Source organism: Lepisma saccharinum, chromosome 14 (genome assembly GCF_977018435.1).
Source record: "Lepisma saccharinum chromosome 14, izLepSacc3.1, whole genome shotgun sequence".
NCBI lineage: Eukaryota > Metazoa > Arthropoda > Insecta > Zygentoma > Lepismatidae > Lepisma > Lepisma saccharinum.
This window is the reverse complement of record NC_139242.1, coordinates 70015094-70039976: the sequence shown is the minus strand read 5'-3', so window position 1 is coordinate 70039976 and position 24883 is coordinate 70015094. Positions and strand designations below refer to the sequence as shown.

General features: G+C 37.0%; 1 protein-coding gene across 4 annotated transcripts in view; it reads right to left on the bottom strand.

Annotated features, from left to right (window-relative positions):
- Positions 1-24883, bottom strand: part of mre11 (double strand break repair nuclease mre11) — a 55367-nt gene that overhangs the window by 30027 nt on the left and 457 nt on the right. Inside the window, exons 1-6 of one of the 4 annotated variants that reach the window (XM_083135869.1) lie at positions 24571-24761; positions 18209-18304; positions 13524-13686; positions 8845-8984; positions 4472-4662; positions 1384-1591 (exon numbers count right to left, since the gene is read on the bottom strand). In XM_083135869.1, coding sequence (XP_082991995.1) covers positions 1384-1591; positions 4472-4662; positions 8845-8984; positions 13524-13686; positions 18209-18299 — 793 coding nt within the window. In that variant the 5' untranslated portion in view covers positions 18300-18304; positions 24571-24761. Of the gene's footprint in view, positions 1-1383; positions 1592-4471; positions 4663-8844; positions 8985-13523; positions 13687-18208; positions 18305-23540; positions 23581-24433; positions 24535-24570; positions 24762-24883 lie in introns of those variants that run through there. The other 3 variants (XM_083135870.1, XM_083135871.1, XM_083135872.1) reach the window with 3 other exon arrangements.

Here is a 24883-nt window from a genome sequence, read left to right as displayed (position 1 = left end):
TTTTATCTTTTTAACCTTTTTTTAACTTACCTTCCCCATGTTTTATTTTAAACCTCGACTAGTCTTGTCCATCCCCCGAGGAAGCCACATGATGTGGTGAAAGCTAGAGAGCAAAGTACACAAGTACATACTAAAAGCTGGACTTTATTACATAGTCTTCGCTGCTTATTTCATTTAGTTTATTTTACTTTTCTTTTCTGCCACTTGGGCTAATCGGGAAGATGAGAATGAACGGTGAAACACCTAAGGACAGCACACAACACAAACCCCACAGAGGATTATATTGGCTGCGAGTCCAGACGTCAGAGCGTTCCTAGTCTGCAAAATAGAGTGTACTACGTGCATGGGAGGGTGACATGTGGGTCTCTTCAGAAAGGGTCACACCTTACACCCAATAGTCTTCACTGTGTTGTCTGAGGAAAAATCAATAAGGCACTTCTTTTCTGCTGTGGTAAAATCTGGTGGAGGGTCTCCGTTGAATGGATCCCTCAGCCAGTGGTGCTGTGTCCTGTGGAAAGTACTTTTTGAAGTGGAAATGAAGTTGCGGCAAGCGTTCCAAAAATACACATTTTATTGAAGTTTTGTTTGTTCAATATGCTCAATGCAGGAAAGCAATCACCAATAATTTTATCTTCATTATCTCTTTTCCAAAGCAATAACTTCCTTTCGAAGGTGAATTGAGGTTGTTCTTCATTATCAACGTTAGTACCAATCAAATTTAAAAATCCAATTACCTTTCATCATATTTCCTGCACTTGCAGTTTTGGTTTGCCTTCTTCATTATCCAGCCAGAGGGACATTACTTTCATTTACGATTGCAAAACAAATTGGTGAGCCTGATGAATCTTGCTCCACTTGGCAACAGTAATCTCCTTTCCCTACACAGTGACCTTCATTTCTTGTCAAGGTTATACGAATGATTGACTTGGTTTAATTCACTTTTCTGCTACTTTTGACTAATCGGCAAGATGAGGATGAGTGATGATATGATGAAACTAATGAAAGGGCACTCACAAAGAACACAGACCAGAATGGGATTCGAACCTGGGACGCCTGGCATCGTAGCGTGCAGTGTTAACCACTCTGACACGAAGGTCGGCTCAAGGTTGTACGAAGAAACATGTTTATTACAAAGTGAATTGTGCATAGCTTGTTTTGGAGATAAATATTCAAATATATCATTATTAATAAATTTTAAACTTTTAGGAGAAAAAGGATTTTTCTATTCAGAAGTTCTCGTGCCTCCCCAGCAAAACTTCAGCATCTTCCCAGGGAGATGTGCCTTAGTTTGAATACCACTTGTAAATAATATTGTGCAAGAACTGAACATATGAAATGAAAATGGTGAATAATGTTTACCACAAAAATTCATCAAAAGCATACCTGGTTGTGTGATGAAGTAAGATTCAGAACCTTTACGTTCCGGATGAATTCGACACTCGTGTTCATGTCCCCACAAAACCAGGTCCAGGAAGTCAGGCAGAGAGTCTTCTGGTACGTAGCACTTCTCTCCATGCATTGCACGGTTTTGATGCAACACAAATATATTAAACCATTCGTCAGTTGCTTCTCTTGGTCTGTACAGCTTCACCTATGCAAAAATGCAGAGATTTTTCATTGTAAATTGTGACCTTCTCATTATTATTTTCCACTCATTTTTCGCTCTTGACAAAGCCACATGTATATGTGTGTAGGAACACACAAGTAATAAAAAAGTATAACAAAAAAAAAAAAAGGAAATTTTCTACTTCAATGTTTACATTAATAATAAATTAAATAAATAATTACACAATCTGTAACAGTTCCTGTTGATATGTTCCTTAACTTGTGGATTTGCAGGACTGCAATCATTATCCTGCTCGCTTTCATTGAACAAAAAATGAAGACGATGACCTTGTGTGTTTCAACAAGATGATACAACCTTTCTTAACAACTTTTGACCTTTTATCCACTTTTAGTTGACAAGTATGATATGGGTTAAGATGTTAACCCCCTTGGTTAGGGTTACCAGATTGCTGTACGGGGAATGTAGGACATGCTGTCCCAAAATGTAGAACATCAAGTCGAAATGTAGGACACAACACATTCTCAATAAATAATACATATTTCTATAGAACATGTTAGAAAGTAGTTGAAAAATGACACTTTTCAGTTTTAAAAAAATTAATTCTCAATGAATTTTTAAGTGCAAAATTTCAAAACTCGCAATCATATAATCAATGCATCTCTTACTACATAATTTAAGTGGTACTTCTCAGAGGAGACAATTTTTATCAAAATTTCAGGTTTAGTCAAACTATAATTATGTTAGTTGAAATTACAGTACCAAACATTTTACGGACTTTATGAAAAAATAATTTCTCTCGTGAGTTTGTTGTGCTGATGGTAATGAAAGTACTCACTCAACATTTGAATTATGACCTGTAATGGCAAACAAATATTCAGCAATTACCGTAATTTAAAATGGTTTCAGAAGTTCCATCTTGGGTAGTTTTTAGTTCAATAACAGGGTGTATACCAAAACAACAAACCCAAAATTCTTGACTTTTTCTGGACTTTTTCCTGTTCTTAACGTTTTTTTATTGGATCCCTACTTAAGTAAAGTTGGAAATTAGTAATTAAGAAAATAAATATTTATTTAATGAAAACCCCTACCAAAGGGCCAGTTAAGATGAAAACTGAAGCTGAATTTAAGAAGAGAATTAGATCTGCTTTCTCGTATTAATGCATCCTGAACTGTGTTTAGCTGACAAGCGAGGCTTTGGCATCTGGACTCACAGCCAGTATAATCTTATGTGGGCTTGTGTCGGTTGTCCCTATATGTTTGTGATTATCCCTTCATCCATCTTATCTTACCACCATTCATCCTCCTCTTCGCGATTAGCTAAAAGGACAGAAAAAAGTGAAGTTAAATAAACTTAACCAACCAATCAATAGCAAAATTCTTGACCACAAGAAAAATGTATTGCCTTTTTATTGACTTCTTGACCTACTTATTTATTTCTTTACTTATTCTATTCTTGACTTCCATGGCTTTCTTGACTGGCAGACACCCTGAATAGCTTTGTTCTCTATACCCCTGCTTTACAATTAAATTATATTGAATAACAATGGGCAACACCTCCTTCCATCAGTATAAACCCTAAGGCAAGAAATTCTGTTCGGGCATTGAACAGTGACGTTATCAGAAAGTGGTCTCAAAACTGTGTTCATTAATTGCTTCCGTTTTCCCGTTTGTTTAATAGCAGGGCAATTTTTTTCTTTTTGGGCAATGATTGAATCAAAATAAATTTCACTATTTATAGTCCATAGACTTGTAATTTCCATGATTTTTTTCTGTTACGCATTTTCCTAATTAATATTATGTGACGCTCAAAATGTAGGACATTTATTATATTTTTCAAATTCCTCCCGGATGGCGGACATAATGCTAAAATGTAGGACATGTCCGGGAAAAACGGGACGTCTGGTAACCCTACCCTTGGTTATCCTACTTTCACTTATGCCTAGGAAAATTAAGATACCCTCAGAATGTTTGACCTTTCTCTTGGTATTAACTGGCATACTTTAAATCATATTTTTACCATATTTACGCAGGTATAATGTGTTCTTGATAGGGAAAAGCGACTAAAATTATATCTCGTATATAATGTGCAGTATAATTCAGGTTCAAGAAATGGCTTTCTTAGTTGTAAGTTGTAAAGCAATTGCTATGGCAATGAAGAGTGAATGGCATAATACATATTCAATAAGTCACCTGTAGCTATTTGGACCAAGACGAGAATATTGTCGTGTATAGAATGAGTCACCAACCCACCCCAACTAGCCCCTCTCCCTCCACTTCCGTAACCACCTTGTATATTCTGTAGTAGAAGAAAGTGAGATCAAAATGTGAAAGAGGGCGAGTTATACTGCAAGTTCTGTGGTGCATGCTGGAATATGACAACAGGGCTGCAGCTTGAAAATTAGACATGGCGAGGCAGCTCCATCAAAGAAGCGGGCTTTTCAGAAGTGGAGCAGCAACTACATAATTACGTTATGGATTCTCAACATCCTGGAAGATATGCATCCCATGTCAGGAGGAATGAGATCGAATCCTGCCAGAATGGCGCTGCTTTTCTTGATTTCTCAAAACTCTCATGTTGTTAAGTATATGTTATATGCAGTGACATGGTGAAAACACGTGTGGTGTAACACAAAGTAAAAAAGTACCCTCTACAAACTTTTTTTAACTGGGAAAAAAGGGCTCTAAGTTAGACTTTCAAAAAAGCATACATAAGTACCAACCAACCAATAATAATAAACAAACGGACATGACAAAAACACCCTAACTGAACTGGAAGATAAGCAATAAAATTAATGTTGTGAAGAAGAAAGAACAAGGAATTTTAAGTTGGAGAAATGGATATCTGAAAATATCACAAAACTACAAAAACAAACACACATTTACTTAGTACATGCTATGATTTACCTTCTTCTCTCCAAACAGCCGAAACAGTCTCTCATCTTTTATGTAGCTAAGGCCATAGAGAGCCAATCGGGAGCAGCCTTTTCTTAAGAGAATTGGTGAAACATTGATGTTTGTCAAATCTGTCCACTTGCCAAAGTAATTCATGAAACCTGATACACTCAGCAAATCAATTGCTGACAAGCGCCCTGCACCTGAAGTAAAATAAAATAAAAAATATGGAATCAGTAACATTCCACTATTGCGCTACATGTAATTATTAAAACATTCTCAGTATTGAAACATGAAGAAGAAATACAAGACACAAAATACTTGAGAACTCGCACAAATATTTGAAGATCATGAAATAATGACCTAGACTAGGATGGCCAATAAGTCCTAATCTTAAATCATCCCGATTTTTTTGTCTATGTACATAGAGTTTCATCCAAATTTAGCCCTACTACAAACAGAGAAGCCATTGTGATCCAGTCATCAGCATGTCTGACTTCCAAGAGGAAGACCAGCGTTTAACTTGCAGACATGTTTTCTTTTGGATAAAATTTTGGTAAGTGTTAACGTCATACATGTGTAAATATGGTACACTTTATTTTTTTAAGCAAAAAAGGCCACAACTGCATGTTTGTTTCCGTACTCCTACTTGCACCATAGATGTTGCTGTGCAAAGAAAGACCTCTCAACCTTCAGACCTAAGTCATTTTTTTCCAAGTTAAATTTTATGCCAAATTCAAGTTCAGGGGTTTATCCAGGATTTTTCCTTGGGGGGGGGAGGGTTGAAAAGTTTTGGGGGGGTGTAAGTTTGGGGAAGTTAAGTGCATGTTTTGGACCATTTTAAAAATGTTTGCCTAATTCAATTTGTTCATAGATGTTTCCATAGATTAACCCCTGCTCCTCCCTTCCCTCCACGTAACATTTCAGAAGAGAAAAGATGTCAAGTGCAGGAAAAGATGGAAAATAGATTTTTTGATAATGGAAACATTTCAGTTTAACGTTTTGAGTATTGGTTTCCGATAATATTTAGTACTTGATTTAATCAATCGTTAGACAAAACACAAGAGATGACATTAAAAAACACAAAATTTCAACATAACATTATCAGGAATCATTTCATGCAATTTCTAAGCTACTTCTAAAGAAATTAGGAACACTTGAGCAATATTTTTTTTAACTGCATTTGTATCGTTCTTGCCGTAGGTGTAACTCAGGAGTTCATCTTGGGGGTGTCCAAATGAAATATCAGTGAGAATGCATTGCATGGGTGTGTACGCACTTGCCTGTCTGAAGTAGTAGTAATAATACAGATATACAAATAATACTGAACTTATTTTACTTACGGTTAGTGAGTATGTAAAAATTTCCAAACAACGTTTCAAGAATCAACTGTTCCCTTCATCAGGTTCCTTCTTGCATAGCGAGATCGCCTCATGGCGACGTCAAATTGAATTAAAAACAAGGATAAAAGGATATAGGAATAACTATGGTACAAAAGGAATCCTAAAAGATTGCCCAATCCTGTAAAAACTTCCATACCCACTACCAACAGGTTTTACCGAGGGATGGTAGTAGGTATGGAAGTTTTAACAGGATTGGGCAATCTTTTAGGATTCCTTTTGTACCATATGTTTTTAATTCAATTTGATGTGGCGATGAGGCGATCTCGCTAGGCAAGAAGGAACCTGATGAAGGGAACAGTTGATTCCTGAAACGTTGCTTGGAAATTTTTACATACTCACTAATCGTAAGTAAAATAAGTTTAGTATTTTTTAAATATTTTTTAGAATTCAGATATAATATGACTATTAAAATAAATTACCACACTGAGAGTGAAGCGACCAAGAACATTTTTAGAACTATTTCTTTGCAAACTGATTATGCATATTATTAATTAAACATAGCGACAGTATCCCACGATGTTTACTCTTTACAATCTTGCTTTGCTCCTTCGGCATCCTCTTTACTTCAGCACATGCCCTCTGCCCCCCCCCCCCCCCTTGTACTAGCTTCAGTTAGAAAATATGCATATATATAATTTTAATAGCTCTATCAAAGGTCTGTGGTTCTATGTTGCAAGTGAGTTCCAAATTCTGCTGGTGTTTACAAATCTCTGTTTAAACAGTGATTCACAAACTGAAATACCTAGGTAAAGTAATGAAACTATATATTTAGAGCATGGCCATAAAGACTTTAAAATATAGTGGGAAGTTGAGATGCAAGTTTGATAGATGTCTGGTATTTCTTTTGAACAAAATTGGTCAAGGAATTTCATATTGAAGTCTTATACCCTTACAAAACTTTGGAAAATACACTTGGTGCTGTTGAGAGTTTATCTTTCAAATACTGAACAAGAGACTCTAGGGAATTAGGAGTCATGTGCCTCTTTGCCTTAAAAGAAAACTAAATAACATGTGCAAATAAACACATGGCATGCTAGCTGCAAAGTGAAGGCAAGGAATTTTGATTTCTAAATTGAGGTAATGCTTTATATTTAAATATTTAAAAACTGAATAGCATTTCTTTCACTTTCCAAAACAAAGAGCACAATGAACCAAACATTTTTTTTCTCTCCACATTTTCCAACAAGCAGTGGCAAGCGCCGTCGTGCCCCTGCTGGTGCACCTATGGTCAGATATAAATTTGGGACTTAATGTAAATTAAATTTATTTTTATGTTGAATTCCTTATACTTCTTTTACTTTCTCTGAAAAGTTGGATAAAATTAAATATGTTATTATGTCAGGGACCAGACTAGATAAAAAGAGGAAGACAATTTTTACTAAATCTCTATCTTTGCAAACTGGCAATAACTTTCATTTAATAGGGTGCCAGTAATTTCACAGGACACTTTAACACTTTTCTATTTTTATCTGTTTTGCGTGTACGGCACCACATTTGTCCTTAGTGCCCAGGCAAGCACCCCAAGTGGACCCTCCCCTTTTTACAACTCTCTTTCTAATATATAATTTCTTTTACACAGGTAAGAACTCTTAGAGCCACAAAAATGGTTCCATACATCAACTATAGACGTGAATGAATCACTTAGGTGATTCTTGAAACTTGCCGTTTTATATCGAATACTCAATCAGTATATTTTTTAAAATGGTACTTTATGAATATCCGTTAGAAGAAATTATACCTACATATAGTGTCACTGCTTTTCTACTCACCACTTTCGGTTTCTTTCTGATCCGTTTCATTTTCTTAAGAAAATGACAGTTAAGACAGTTTTCCAGTAAAGTTTCAGACATTGTTACACTAAACAGAACGACAACACACAAACTCAGATGCTACACTGAGACTGACCTAAGGCCTAAAGCATTTGACTGTTCTCTTCTCTACCACTCCAAAAGCATTCCTCTCGACCAAGTTACAGAAAAATAGTGTTGCTAACCATAGTAACAGAATTCACTACAAGGAGTTAAACCTGCACTTTTATCGTACATTTTTCACATGAAAGAATCGAAAGGAAAATGCAACAAAATGTAAATTTCATTGACTCAGGGGTTGAATAATTGAATTTACAAATCTGTAACGTATTTAATAAATATATATTAGGTATTCAAATGATGAACTGTCGACACTGTGGGCGGAATGTGCTCCCTGGAAGGAGGGCAAGAGGTCAGTTTGACATTTTCCAGATGGCAGTGTCCCTTCCCTAGAGCTGACTGAAACTGGTGTTTCCAGGACATGACCATGCTGCACATTCCACCCTCCTTCCTTGTCACTTTGGTTTCAGTTGATCGAAAGGTCCATTGGAATACGCTTCTTGAGCTACAAATGGTTCCTTTATGTTAATGTTGAAGTATTGTCATTCTATTGTTGATATAAAAATTCATATTTCATATGTTCAGAACTTGTCACTGCTCATACGTAAACACTTTGTTGCAGCAATTAATATTTTTCAGTGTTATTGCTCGTGCAAAAAAAAAAAAAAAAAAAAAAAAAAAAAAAAAAAAAAAAAATCAAAGTCCCCACTAGTAAGTTTAACTTTTTCCTGAAACTCTGTTGTTCAAATTCACAACTAAGAAAAAAAAAGTAGAACTGCAATATGGAATGAAAGAGCACGCGTGTGTCCAGTTTCATATAACACAGATGGTCAAAGATTAAGTCAAAGAGGTACTTCTTGAACATCCTCTGCGCAAAACCAGGCTTTGATTTTAAACATACTCTATAGACATACTTTGCATGCATAATTTGTAATGTACAGCCATATTGCATAAGCCACAACAGGACAAGTTAGTGTGTGTCACAAATCCAATTTGTCATGTGATGGTGCAAGAATTAGCATGCATACTATTATGTATTGAAAAACTTAGACAAACTTAACAATACACAATCTTTCAAGTCAAACATGTATTAAATTTAAGTGACTATTCTTACCACTGGGATCATCATGATTTCCATGTATGGAGAATATGGGCGTGCTAATATTCAAGTTTGGGTCCTCATAGTTGACAACAGGGAATTCACAATGCCTGAAGTTGTCTGTGGGATCACTCATGAACTCCACAGAAATTGGCCTATGTGGAAAACACACACACAAAAAAAACATTAAAAAAATTATTGAAACGATATTTTACCAGAAAGAATTCAAGTTTGTAATAGGTCATAGCACAGTGATTCAGATCCCACTTTAAACTGTAGGTCCAGTCCCAATTAGCCTATCTGTGTATAAAGTGGACCTAAAACAACAACACAACCAAACAGCTTCGAAAACCATTTTAAAAAAAATATTTTTAATGATTTTTCTATTTAAATCAATTTTTTTAAAAAATTTAAAGCAACATGCTTAAAATTACTTGTATATATTTTGGCACCCTACATATGGATATATTTTTTTATATAGAAAGGATCTTTCTGGTAAATGGCCCTGTAAAATATTTGAACAGTTTGATTAAAGCAAATAAAATTATATGTAAATATTCCTCTTTTTGTTTCTGATGCTTAATATATATGAACGTACTGTGGAAATGTTTGTTGAGTGTGTTAGTGAAACTACAATAATTTCAGTAACTTTTCTTTCAGTAGAAAAAAAAAACATTCTGGATGTGCTATATCTTTGTAACTTAAAATAATTTTTAGTCCTAGTAGCTGAATTTTGGAAATTTTTTAATGATAGTTTGCAAAATATCAGCTGCCATGTTTATTTACAGCTTAAATACACTATTTATGGTTAAACACGATTAGTATTTTGTATATTATTCTACAAAAAATACTTGAATTTTAAATCAAGAGAAAATTAAATGTTTTTACATATTACATTTCCTTTTGCAAGAGCTTCATTCACCCCATCAGTACATATATTTTGTTTCCCTTTTTTTTCTCTCTTAGAGCTGAAAAAAATAATTAAATTAATAAATGTGCTTTCACCAAAAGTGATTTAAATTGCAATTTATTTCAAACCAACTTTCAAACAAATCCATCAAGTTTGTAATACTATATTAATGTTGTGCATTTGTAAAATTAATTAAATGCTATCAATTCACTTACAATAATGTAAAATTATTTGATAGGAAATTGCAGGTATTGTATTTCCTATTAACAGCATTCTTACAAATTTCAACTCTATTAGAGTCGAAGAGCGATATGAAAGCGGCTGACCTTGACAACTCTGCGCAGAGAGACAGGGAGATACATTTCCGCTGTTGCCACCTACTCATCGTTTGGGGTTCTCGCCAGCTCTTACAAACTAAAAAACAACGGCGTACATTCAAACAATTGTAAATTGCCGCTGCACGGCTATTATTGCAACAATCGATACCAATCCTGCAGGACTATTACCAGAAAGCTTTAGACAATACTATTGTGCTTTAAATTAAACATGTAGAATCTTGAAAGTAAGTGAAAAAAATGAAAATATTTTATTGACTACTATTGTGTAGAGAAAAAGTTCTCTTGTGAGCCGATTTTTATTAAATGAGATTTGAATTAACTTCCAGTGAGATAGTTACAAAAAACCCTCCAAAATTTTAAGTTCGTATAATATTTACAGCGATATGTTATTTGGTTACTGAGAAAACGAGAGAAGAACTTGATTCATTCTTTCGCGGCGTGGCAAATGCAACTTTGTTCGCTGCAGATACCAAGCACCGGTCTTGTGGGACTCGCAATAACAAAACAACTGCCTGGCATGCATAATATGAACTGAAAAGAAAATAGTAGATATATTTGCAGTAGCAGCTTTCCTGATTTCGTGCATGGTTCTGAGGAAGATCACTCTTGCAGCTACAATATCACCCCTCTCCATTAAAAATTTCCAATATCTGAACACATATTCTTCAAAATTTTTTAACACTGACAACGTACTGCGTGCAAACCCGATAGCTTCCTTCAATTTAGCCCTACGTTTCACTGCAGTAGGAAATTCGCCATTTGAATACATATCAAATATAATATTACGCAAAACCCCTTTATCAAAATCATCCAAGTGCGTAACATTCTTTCGCCGATTACGACGTTTGCCAGGCAAGCAAAAAAGAACCGACCCTGTATCACCAATCTGCAACCTGGCTTCTTTCACAATTGTCTGAACTGTACGCAGACCTATCCCACATGCAGCCCCTATACGCTCCTGACATTTGGCAACACGAGGCACTGTCTGCACTGCGAGATTCACTTTGGAAGAACTGATACACTTTGTACACCATATTTCGTGCTTGTTTGTGTAGCACACGACACTTAGGTGTTTCTGTAGCCATCTTACACACGTATGTTAACAAATTCTTGTGATCACACTGAAGAAACATGAACAGTCACAACGAACACCACACCGATTCTTACTGCTCGAAAAACAAAAGAACGACAACGCACGTTTTACATGGCAGTCTGTACCTCCCTCCTCCTTTTGCTACTGCGCATCGAGGCTTGTTCAAGGTCAGCCGCTTTCATATATCTCTTCGACTCTAGTAACTTACAACAGTGTTGCATACTTTAGTAATTATGAACATTTAACTATTGCCACCACTACCACGTAACAAGAAAAATTGAGAAAGATGGACTAATCCAAAAAAAAAAAAAAAATGTGAAGGCACTTTTAATTTTCTAAACTGCACCTTTAGACATAGGTAAAAGATAGCCTCAATAGAACTAAGTGATGGATCTACACGATTGTCAGATCCAGAGAGAAGATAAAGTTGGCATGGAAAAATCTGGTTCTCTTATCAGGCTTGTCAAAATGTGTGAGAAGGGTGGATGATATGAGGAAAGCTACTTCATGGGGTGTGGTTGGTACTCATGGCAGATATATAGTCTCCCTCCCAGTGTTTTCATACTGAGGTGTTGATGGACTGGGGTAAAACTGGCAGAGTCAAAAGCAGTCAGTGAAAGGGGTATTGTGACTGTTGGTATGGCAACAGTGAAGTCTAAGTTTTGGTTGGAGGAACATGGTGGTTGTTGATCCTGAAACTCAGTGAGGGTTGTGGATGTTTTCCTCACGTAAAAGCCTAAAAGCCATCATAGATGTTGCAGGTGAGGATATATGAAGATGAGGTTTGAAGTGTTGCAGGTTCCTTTTGGATGGAGGCTAAATTTGCCTGAGGCAGTGTGAATCTGGAGAAGGGTAGGATGATGAGTATGGGACAGGTTTTGCACCTGAGGTGGTTGCATTTGTGAATGGGAGAGTGTTTGTTGTTGGGTGATGGGATATTGTGGACCATGAAGGTTTTCAGATTAATGGGATGCTTAAAAATATCTCTCTTCACAATGTTGACATCTTTTCACATTTATTTTCCTTTCCAATTGCTTATCGGAGCACAGTTTGGGAAACACTGGCTAGGACAGATATTCAGTATAGAAAAAGTATAGATCATGTCCAGAACATGCAGTCTAGATGGTTTCTTCTCTGTACTGAGGGTGCAGCTGGTTGGTTTGTTATTTGGTGTTGTTTTAAGTCTACTTTATGCACAGTAAAGCTAATCGGGACTGGACCTACAGTTTAAAGTGGGATCTGAACCACTATGTGCCTTCACTGGGTATCGAACCTAGGACCCCTTGCTAGGCAACGACGCTACCACTTTGCCATCAGGGAGGCCTTGAGGGAGCAGCTAAATTACTATTTACCGTACTTACACATGTATAATGTGCGTGCATGTATAATGCGCACCTTGGTTTTTGATGGGGAAAGTGACAAAAAAATTTTATCTCTTGTATAATGCGCAGTATAATCCAGGTTCAAGAAATGGCTTTCTTAGTTGTAGGTCGTAAAGCTATTGCTATGCCAATCAAGAGCTAGTAACATCATACCTATTCATTGAGTCACCTGTTGCTATGTGGACCAAGAGGAGACTACACTCTTGTGTAAACAGTAAGTCACCAACCCAAGCTACCTCCTCCCCCTCTCCCTCCACTGTGTAGCATCCCAAAGCTTTCTTTAACCACCTTATTTATTCTGTAATAGTAGAAAGGGAGATCAAAATTACGTTTTGGATTTGAAGTACTCAAGAAGTTATTTTATGTTATTTCTCACCCAACAAATACCGCTGATATACATCCCACGCGATGGGAGGTGAATGCTCGAAGTCTGCCAGAATGGCACTGCATTTCTTGTGTTGCAGAACATTATATTACAAAGTGAAAAAAAAAAAACCCTTCAAAATATATACTTTTTCCACAACTAACGTAACATTTATAAGAGGCCCATTCAGGACCGTCAAACTAGCAGCTAGCAGAACAAAATTTCTTTCATTAAAGCATTTACACAATCCATATATGTCATATTATTTGGCCAGTAATACATTTTAATTCTCTTTCTCTTTATCTTTTCTTTCATCCAAAGTACCACAAAAATCAGAACGTTCCTTCATTTTGTGATGAGTTTATTTCAACTGATTTCACATTAGTGTCACCATCTTGAATGGAATACTGTTGCCATATTCGGAAAGTACAGAGTTCAAGCTTTACAACGATATATAACATGATAGGGTTCCGTAAACATGAAAAAATATTCCATGCATAATACGCACCAAAGTTTATGGGTGCAAAAATTTGGGGATAAAGTGTGCATTATACATGAGTAAATACGGTATTTTTATTATGGATGAATGTGAAGTAATAGTAGATACCTGTCACCCATGCAGTATCTGCGAAAGAGAGCGAGGCATTTGTGCAAAGATTTTGCTGAAGGTTTGTTGTCGTGGAACAAGTCACCTCCCAACAAAATAAGATCAACATCATTTTCCCTCCCAAGGTTCAAAATTTCTTCAAAAGTATTGAAGCTATCTTCTCCTGCAAATACAAAATGAACAAGATTATTGTGAAATGCCATTTTAATGAAATTACTATTAACAATATTCCAACATCTATGAATTGTCAGGTCTTTATTTAATAAAAAATGATAAAACACTAAAAATATACATATCATTACAAAATGCTGCATAGGGTGTGGTTGCAGTAACTCTTAATTTGTATTGACTAATATGAAAAATGAAATTAGCACTGAAAATAATATTATTTTCTAGCTTTGTAAATAAAATTCTTACATCATAAATTTACTGTTTCCTGTGTATATTTATTATATTTGAACATATTTATAACCAGTTAGGATTTTTAGGTGCGCACTTTTTTTTCGTAGTGAAAGTGAGACCTCTCTGGAAGGACTTAGTGTGAGAAATGTTGCCTCAACGTGAGAATGGAGCTAATTTTCCAACACCTTTTTTGCCCTTTTTTGATAACCTTTCCCCTTCCCTCCCTTTTCTGGGACATTTATCTATTTTCCCCTTTTTGTGTGTTCTTAATCGCTTTTCCTCCCCTTTTTGTGTCCTTTTACTGGTGTTAAATATATTTCCTCAGCAAATCATTGAATTTTTATTTTCTTTTTTCGCGACACTTTTCTCTTTAAGATGTTTTCACATTGTTAACTGAAATTGAATGTATTTAAACTGTGCTTGATTGTTGCCTATTTGAAACCAACAATGGAAAGACCGCTACTGATATGCACCAGATCGCCATTATTTTTTTTAAGGTATAAGGAAGTAGGAAACGCAGCTTGGTCTTGGAAGCAGTGAAGCAACAATGTGTTTCTGAAGTGGTGGGTTTTACGTTTCATGTGTGCGCAGTGGACAAATATTGTTTGTGGATGTAAGTTCCTTACCTGCTTTTTCACTCTGTTAGATCCTGTTAGTGCATGTACTTTACCATGCCGAAAGTGCCCAGATCCCGATTTCTCAGTCTGGCTCAAGAATTTAAGCACGAGTTCATAGAAAGTGATGGAACTGTTATTTGATGCACGATTTGTGATACGGGAATCACATTAGATGAAAAACACCAGAGAGATTGCATCCAGCAACATATTTCCAGCTCTAAGCATCAAAAGAACAAGAATCTGCAAGGAAGTAAATCTCGGCAGCCTCTCTTACGCAATGCATTTGAGCAGTGTTCTTCTAAGAACCAAAATTTAAAGGAATTTAATGTTGACTTGTGTACATCTTTTACACAGGCGGGGATTCCACTCAACAAGGTGAACCGTCCGGCCTTGAAGAGGTTCCTTGAAAAGTACATACGGTTGTCAGTGCCCGATGAGAGTACGTTAAGGAAAAACTATATTGAACCTGTGTATGAAGAAAATGTTTGTAAAATTAAGGTGAAAGTGTCAGATTGCGATATAGGTGTCATTCTGGATGAGACGACAGACTCAATGCAACGATATGTTTTGAACATTTTGGTTTTTCCTCTGACAGGTGAGGAAGTTAAGCACATGTTACTAAACATGTATGAGTTGCAGAAAACCAGTGCCACTACAGTGATGCAGTCATTTATGGATTTCTGTCAAAAACTATGGCCCGGTGAAATTCAGTTCGAAAAAGTAGTAGTTGTAGTTACTGACCAGGCTCCCTACATGCTTTCGGCATTTAACCAATTGAAGCCGTTGTTCCCTAAGTTAAAGCATGTAACCTGTTTGGCTCATGCCCTTCACAGGGTTTCTGAATCTATTAGGAACGAATACAACATTGTAAATGAGTTCATATCTGATCTGAAGAAAATACTCCTTAAGGCCCCGAGTCGCATTCTTGCCTACAGAGAAACTATCTGCCTGCCCCTGCCCCTGCCACATTTCCCCATCATTACTCGCTGGGGATCATGGATTGAGTGTGCTGCATTTCTGTGTGAAAATTTTGAAAAAATTAAGGAGTTTGTGCTTTCCCTGGATTCAACCGACGCAGGTGCAATTTCCAAGGCACAGCGACTTCTCCTCCCAGACAATATAGATGATTTGCAAAAATAACTATTTTGTGTACATTCCTACAAGTACCTGTCGACAGCCATCAAAAGCTTAGAAGAACAAGGCATCGAAAAGGAAAAAGGATATCTTTACTACTGTGAGGGGACAGTTAGATGGTTTTGCCAGAGACAAACTTGAGGCCAGTCTTGACAAGAATCCGGATGTTGTGCAATTTGCCACTTCCACAGAGTTGCCATTCCGAGTGAATACTAAGTTTGCCCCACTTGTTTCTGTGGATGTAGAGAGAAGCTTCAGCTTATATAAAGACATTTTATCTCCGAAAAGAAACAAACTCACTTGTAAAAATTTAGAAATGCTTAATGTTGTAAGGTACAACAGCTTTGTGTTTTTCCCCGACTCTGGTGAATAACTGTAACACAACCTATGTGTGTGATGTGTACACAGCTTCGAGTGAATAGCTTAGACTAATAAAATAGGAGGGAAAGTTTTAATAAGTAGTATAATTATCAGCACCTTTTTTTGCCACAATCAGCACCTTTTTTGCCCCTTTTTGAGTCTTATTTTAGCACCTTTTCCCTTGCTTTTTCCCAATGAAATTTTCCCCTAAAAATCCTAACTCTGTTTATAACCAAAAACTCAATTTGCTAACCACGGCAGAATTTATTTTATTTTAAAACATAAACTAAACATTACGTTTCAACCTTCTAGCAAGGTCTTCTTCAGACTCTGTAGCGAATACAAAAAAAATGTTTTTTTTTTTTGTTTTTTTTACAGAGTCTGAAGAAGACCTTGCTAGAAGGTTGAAACGTAATGTTTAGTTTATGTTTCAAAATAAAATAAATTCTGCCTTGGTCAGCATATTGAGTTTTTGGTTATCATGGAAACAAGGCTTAAACTTTAGCCACCCGAGACTCTTTGGCATGTAACCCCCTTGCCGCTTGAGCCAATTTTTATATAAATGATTGTAGATCAGATGCTAATTGCCATAGACAGACAAATGATATATCGTTTTACTCGGAATGAACCATAGATTCGGACTATATAAAATGTACGCACATTCGGCATGGGGGAAGTAAAGTAAAAATTATAAAATTTTTGAAGAAAAAATGGGGGTTTCAACGTAGTTGAGACCATCCAACCAGTTATGGCGTGACATGTAGTCAGCAAGACGAAGCCCCGTCATTGTTGTAGGTTGGCATGACCAGGTTACACTACTCTCTCAAATTTCCTCATGATGGTGAGTGCTCACCGGTTCCATACACTGGCCGAAATCTCAGGAGAAAAGTTGTTACATTTACCCCAGGAGACTCAAACTTACATGCATCCCATAGCCTGAGCCCAAAGCCTGATGCCTTAGATTGCACGGCCAGGAAAATAACTACTTGAATCATATATGATACAATTCTTTGCAATTGTCCATGTTAGCACAGTAGTCATTCTTTCAAGAGTGAACTTTCACATCAAATGGTAAATAAACTCTTCACAATACGTAAATTTTCAACATTTTTTTTATTCTGCAGATCACTCTCTTCCATTTCCTTCCCCATCTTTGTCTCTTTGTGCACAGATAGGCAAATTCGTACTGGACCTACAGTTGAAAGTGGGATTGGTTGATTTGCTTTATTTTACTTTGCTTTTTGTGCCAGCTTTGGCTAATTTGCGAAGATGAGTGATGACATGATGAAATTGAATGGACACCCACAAACATCCATGCCCAGGCTGGGATTCGAACCTGTGACGCCTGCTGTCGTAGCTAACTACTTTGCCATGGGGACCAGCTACAGTGGGATTGAAACCACTGCGCAATGTGCCTCCACTGGGTATCAAACCCTGGACCCTTGACTTCAAGGTGACAATGGGGGGCCTCCAGGAATGCTCAACGTCCAAGCAAAGTGCCTGGGTGTTGTGAGGTAGCAATTGCTACTTCAGGCCACAAGGATTTCACATGCTACCTGCGGGCAACACAGACGTCTACTAGAGCCAACACGGGGGCCAGGGGCCAGGAGCAGAATAGCTTCAAGAGTATAATGCACAAAGAGATGGCTTCTGATTAAAGTTATGAACAACATTTATGTAATTGTAAATACGCTATGTAACAGTGTTCATAGTTATTGATGATATATGATAATGAATATAATAGATATCTTTGTTAATTTGTCTGACCCTTCAGCAAAGTTTAATGTGCAGTGTGAAAAGCATGGATTGTGAGATGATTGTTAATTGTTGTCAGGACTTGCTCCCTGCTACCCAACTCTGCATCTATGAAATGGCATAAAACATGCCCAACTTGGAAACCACACTTTGCTCCAATGTTAACACTATGCCGATAGGAAGACCCTCCTTTGTATTTCAACCATTAAAGAGAGATGCTTTTAATACAGAAGGGACATACCGTACTAACAGAAAGGAATGTTTATTAGCAGACGTTTCTTTTTCATCTTCCATACTGCAATTCAATAATGCATGATCTATTCCACGTTTTAGATGGCTAGCCTCACACTTTTGCTTGTTAACTTAAATTTCAAACAGAAAAATATATACTTGAACTTCGAATTATAATGAACCTGCCTCGAATAGGATCCTTTTCTTCAAATCCTAAATGGATATCAGAAGCAATGAGTATCCGAAATGTGTCGGCAGCTGGAGGGTTCTTCTCCATTTTACCTGAAAGAAATGTAATATGAAATTATGAAGGATAACTGGTACAGCACCAAATGTAAAGCACATGAATAAATACATATTCTGAAAGCAATACATGACAGGAAGGAATTCCCAGGCATTCCTATTACAGGACTGTCGTGTATTCCACAACCTGTTTTCATTTCCTGTAAAAGCTCATACATGATGTGCATTTGTCATTTGATTACAAAAAGTTTAAAAATGCATTTTCCATTGAGGGAATGGCCCAAGTTCCTTTTGTTTTATTGGAATTTCACCTTGTTACGTAGGGAATATTTACATGGCTCGATTTCAATTTATGTCTGTTAACACATACTGCGGAGTTTTTGTGATTTTTTACTGCATGTTTTCTTGACACTGGTTTTTCACTTGCATACACTTCTATATAATTCTGCACTTGCCAACAGCCATTCATATACTATCGTCTTGGGTTAACAATGAACTGCCCCTCCTACCTAGGTTACGTGTGAGGCAAGGAAAATAGAGTAGGTGTGAGGTACAAAGGGGTTTCCGCTATCAGTTCATGTAATCTGTTCATTTACCGTGTAGTATGATGTGTGCTTTCTTCTTGCAGCCAAAATCTTTGAAGAGATTGTTCAATACATGCCTTCGTAGTTAGGTTAGGCAGGTCAGGTATAGTTCCCTTAGCTTTAAAATAATATCCCTTAACACATTCTAAAAGAAAGGGTTCTAAATTACTTCTACATTCATTCCCACTAGTCTAGGATATTTACTGTCACTTCTATCAATGGAGAATGCCTTGTCCATGGGGAGCGCGCATGCTTGCGTAAGATAATTTTTGAGTTGTTTTTTCCCAACCTAAATAACTTTATGTGAAATCCAACTGATGCTCATTACATTAAGGAAGGATCGAATTTTGTACGGTAATGATTGTATGTCCCTAAGTCGTAATTTGACCCTGTTTACTGCAACAATTCTTATTTATTGTATACATTTATTACACAGAAATAAAAACAATAACAGAAGTCAGACAACTTCAAATTTTGCAGCAATACATTAAAAAAGTTGGTTTACTGGAGGTAAACCAGATAACATAGGAGAATACACCAATGGTGTAGTTGAAAGTGTAAAGGTCATGTTAGTGACATAAGCAATGCCTTTAAGTTAATAAAAACTGACATGATTCTCCACATATAAAATGATACATTAATTCTACATACACACATTGATGCATTGACTCAGCTGCGAACTGTTATTATGTATCGTTAACCCACTTCTCAAATCATAAAAGACAGACCTAGACCTATTATGTACATGGACGAAATCTGCTATGCTATCAGATTTTTGCGGTAACGGTTCTCATTGTTTTATGATTTCTCCTAGCACAGAGACTAATTATAGTAGAATTTTGGAAATCATTGTCACACGAAATTTGAACCTTCGTTAAAGTAATGAGCACTGTTTGGACTCGAAAGGAAGTTGTTTATGTTGAAAAAAACAACTTGAAAATTACCTTACGCACTTCTCATGGACAAGATATTCTCGGTCGACAAGCGACAGTAAATATTGTAGAAGGGTGGGAATGAATGTAGAAGTAAATCGGAACCTTAGTAGAATGCATTTAGGGACTTTGTGTTAATGCTAAGGGTACCAAACCTAACCTAACCATACCATGAAAGCATAGATTGAACGAAACCTTAAGTAATCGCTAAAACTTGGCAGTATGTGTTAACAGACGTACATTGAAATCGAACCATGTAAAAATTGCATTCGTAACATGATGAAATTGCAATAAAACAAAAGGAACTTGGGCCCCAATTTCTCACATTTACTCTTTTCTATGAAGCATTCTTATCGTATTTGCACTACATGTCAATGTCAAAATTTCATTTTATGTAATGATCCAGAATAGGTTGGGTTAGTTATGATTTGGGTAAATATGCAATATTGCCCAAAGGGATTTCTTCAAATTTACAGGAGAAAGTACTTACTAAAATCAGTTTCTGTAGCATTGTCGAAGTTCTTCGAGGTATTTTCTTTCGCTGAAACTGAAAAATTCACCATAGAATGCTGCCGAACAAGAAATAATCACTTTTTATGTAAGGAACTTGCATTTTCTGTAAAGCGACAACATTATGCTCTCGCTTCCATTATGTACCTGCAGATGGCACGAGCGTCGAAAGTCACGTGCCAGTGATTCCACACGTGCCTCTTTTTCCCAGAGATTTTTTTTTTTTTAACTATGCTTACCTAAGCTTGCCGCAAATGGTCCGTGGGGCAATCGTGAATGGTTTTTGGGGCTATCCATCAATGGTTCATGGGGCTATCGTGAATGGTTTTTGGGGCTATCATGAATGGTTTTTGGGGCTATCTGTCAATGGTTCGTGGGGCTATCGTGAATAATTTTTGGGGCTATCCGTCAATGGTTTGTGGGGTTATCGTGAATGGTTTTTTGGGCCTATCCATCAATGATTTGTGATGACATAATGAACACGAAAGTAGGTATTTTTTGGGGTAACAGTTTCATAGATCGGATACACATTAAAATCAGAAATTTTGTGTTTTGCATGGTTCGTACTTACCAATTTTGTATTGCGGAACATAGTTCAAGGTGCCACTAAGCTTTTGACACGAAAACAAACACAAATTTTCACATTCCGAGTGCTTTTTTTTATTCCTTTCTTCGCTTCCGGAACACACAATATGGCGGGCACATCTTGACTCACGTTGTTGGTATGCAGTGTTTCAACCTGCTGCACCGAAAAATACCTACTATCGTGTTCGTCACCGGTGGAAATTATACATTATGCACGAGTAGCTGACGTATAGCCTGGGTAGCTGACTGATAGCCTCACGAACCATACACAAACCATTATGCATGGTAGCTGACCGATAACTCCACAAACCATTTCCGATAAGGTTAGGTTACGTTAGCCAAGCATAGTAAAAATAAGGGGGGGGGGGGTTGAAACACTGCCAGGAGCTTACACCATCAAAGGTACGCAGCATCCAGTTGTCGTAGGGCAAGCAAATGAAAGCGATGGCAATTTTGCGTCGGTGAGATATTTCTCTTGAAAAATACATGATTTCCCGGTCAAATATATTCCACGATGAAAGAAAATACCTCGACGAACGTTGTAAACCTTGGAGAAACTCATTTCCTTAAGTACTTTCTTGTGTAAAATTGAAGAAATGTTTCTCCGATGTATGAAACTGGTACCATTTTTCGGTTAACAAGGTTGAAACACTGCATACCCACTCCATTAAATCTTAAGTACCTCCGAAACGCCTGAAATTCCTTTATTTTCTTCTTTTTCACATTGGTACTTACATATTCTGCATTCCTAAGGATTCTTGAAGGTGCCATTTCGTTTCTTTCACAGAAATAATCTATATTTTCAACGTATGAAGTAAGTTTTGTTCGTTTCTTTTTCACTTCAGTAACACGTTAAATGGCGGTCACAGTTTCACTACCGCAGTCGGCATACAGTGTTTCCACCCCACTCCACCAAAAAAATACCTGCGTAACCCCACAAACCATTGACGCATTGCCCACGAACCATTCATACATAGCCCCACGAACCATTTCCGGTAAGGTTAGGTTAGGCAGGGTCACGTATAGGTTACAATAGTTAAAAAGGTACTACTTTACTATACCGGAGACACCTATTAATGATTTATTTCCCAATTTTTTACATTGCTAACGTACTATTCTGCGTTGCAGAACATTTCTTTAGGTGAAATAATGGATTTCTAACGAAAATAATGTCTATTTCTTACATACGATAGCCCCACGAACCATCACAGGGATGAGGTATGCCTACTAGGTTAGGTTAGGCCTGTTAGGTTAGGTTCCATTAGCACTCCTTTAGTTCAATTTAGCATATACGGACAACATCGGAATTACGGCATTTTCCACACCCGGCAACAACTTCACGACGCATCCTCGGCACGGCATGTTGTAGCAGCAGCAATAGCGCGTATTGTGCTCTCGTGCAGAAAGCAAATGGCGGCAGCAGCAATAGCACGTCGAAAATAGCTTTTCGTAGAAAACCACATGCATTCGCATTAAAATAGATCAAAACTACATTCCCGAACATCAACAACGCTACAGAAAATGATTTGCGTAAGTACTTTCTAGTGTAAATTTCAAGAAATCCGTCTCCGGTATAGTAAAGTGTTACCGTTAAAAATTGGTTTCGAAAAAATATGCGTAGCCCCAAACACCATTCTCGCATAGCCCCACGAACCATTGACACACAGCCCCACAACCCCCACAAACCATTTGTGGAAACGTACCTTCATTAAAATTTCAGCAACCACCAAACGTCTCTAATTCCCTTATTTTCGTATTTTTCACATTGATACTTACATATTCTGCATTTGTAAGGATTCTTCTATTTCGCGTTTCATTTTTTGCACGCAAATAATCTCAATTTTCGAAATATCGAGTATTTTTATTTTGTTCAATTTCGCTTGCGTTACATGCGATATGGCGGAGAAATCTTGACTAGCGTAGTCCATGATCAGTGGTTATGCAGTGTTGCAATATTCTTCATAGAAAAATACCTACTTTCGTGTTACTGATTTTGTATTTTATTCCAGGTTCGAAAACTCCACGACCCATGCACGGATAGACCCACGAACCATTCATAAATATTAGCCCCACGAACCATGCACGGCAAGGTTAGGTTAGGAAACATAGTTAAATTTGTTTTTCAAAACTAATTTTTTTTTTCGGATTCGAAAACCCCACGAACCATTCATAAATAGCCTCACAAACCATTCACGAATAGCCCCACGAACCATTCATAAATAGCCCCACGAACCATGCACGGCAAGGTTAGGTTAGGTTCTGTTAGGTTAGGAAAGATAGTTAAATTTGTTTTTCAAAATTAGAATTTTTTTACGAACCATTCACGGATAGCCCCAGGAACCATTCATATATAGCACCACAAACCATTCATAAATAGCCCCACGAACCATTCATAAATAGCCCCACGAAGCATTGATGGATAGCCCCATGAACCATTGACAGATAGCTCCACGAACCATTCATAAATAGCCCCACGAACCATTGACGGATAGCCTCAGGAACCATTGACGGATAGCCCCACGAACCATTCATAAATAGCCTTAGAGATACTGGGCGAAAGGAGGGGGTTATAACCCCCATCAACCTCACATTGAGCACGCCACTGATCCTGTGCACGTCATGTTGTCGCAAGTTCGTAATCAGAAATGATGAACAGTAACTCACGTTTATTTACGTTCTAGAACTGTTACACAGTTACAAAACCGCGCATTTGGAAACACTGACCGGTTGTGACATCATGAAACGCTCGCAAATATTTGGTTCATGTAGTAGACGGACATCAAGGGAACAGCTTTCGTGCATCGGAGTGACATTAATATCGAAAATTACATGATTTATCGGCAAAAAAAATTCAACGAGGTGAAAACAAACTTCCAAGACCTTCCTAAAGTATAAATAAACCCATTTCGGTAAGTACTTTCTCCTGTAAAATTGAAGAAATACGTTTTGGGGATACGAAAATTTTACCGTACCTTCTTCAGTTACAAAAACACGTTTGGAAACACTGACCGGGATTACGTCATCACACACTGGCTACATCCACCTGGAATTATATGGATGCAAGAGCTTTCGTGCATCGGTCACACATTTATATCGAAAAATAGATGATTTAAGGAAGACAAATAATGACTCGTAATATGAAAAGTTCACACTATTTTATGAAAAAAGGCATAACTTCACCTTAAAGAATCTTCCGCAATGCAGAATAGGTAAGTATCAATGCTAAAATTAACGAAATAAACGAGTGAGAGGTGTTCGGCCGATATCGCATAATTACCACGATTGGCACCAAAATTATCTCTGAAGTTGTTATCTCATTGAACACCTTTCACCGCCTGTAATTTAGTAAATAGTATGTATCTGCCTTCCACAAATGTCTACAAAAGTGAAAACTATTTTTAAACGTAAAATAAAACAACAAAAAAGAACACAAGCATGATGAGGATTCGAAGAAGCTTGACTTCGCGGTATGTCAGCATAAAAGTTTAAAAGTTACAATAAGCCACGAGAGAATACATCTGACCTAAACATGTACGAACTTGCATGTGCGAATTTACCTTTCCACCTCTACTTCTTAATCGCAAAACCTAAATGGGTGGTTCAATAAACTTAAAAGCATATGTTAATATATGATGTCATGTGCATCCTTATAAAGAATAAACATACTGTCAATGTGTATTTCTTATCTTTGTACCTTATATTTTGTCTAGTCCGTCAGATCCCGCCAGCACTCACGTTGCTAAAAATGAAAGCAACTAGTGTTGCAAGCTAAAGTTTTCACAATGTTCAAACAACATTGGAACAGTAGATCGAGCAATCAAAAATAAGGTAGTGTGGAACAATAACAAGAAATTAATCTGCAGCATGAGGTGAAATTAAATATTGACACTTTATTGTTGAGTTTACAAACGGCAGTTTTTCGCGAGAGAGCAGAAGAAAACTGCCATTCATGAAGTCCACTTCGGAGTGTGATACCACAGTGATGTTTTTGTTGACAAACATGCATA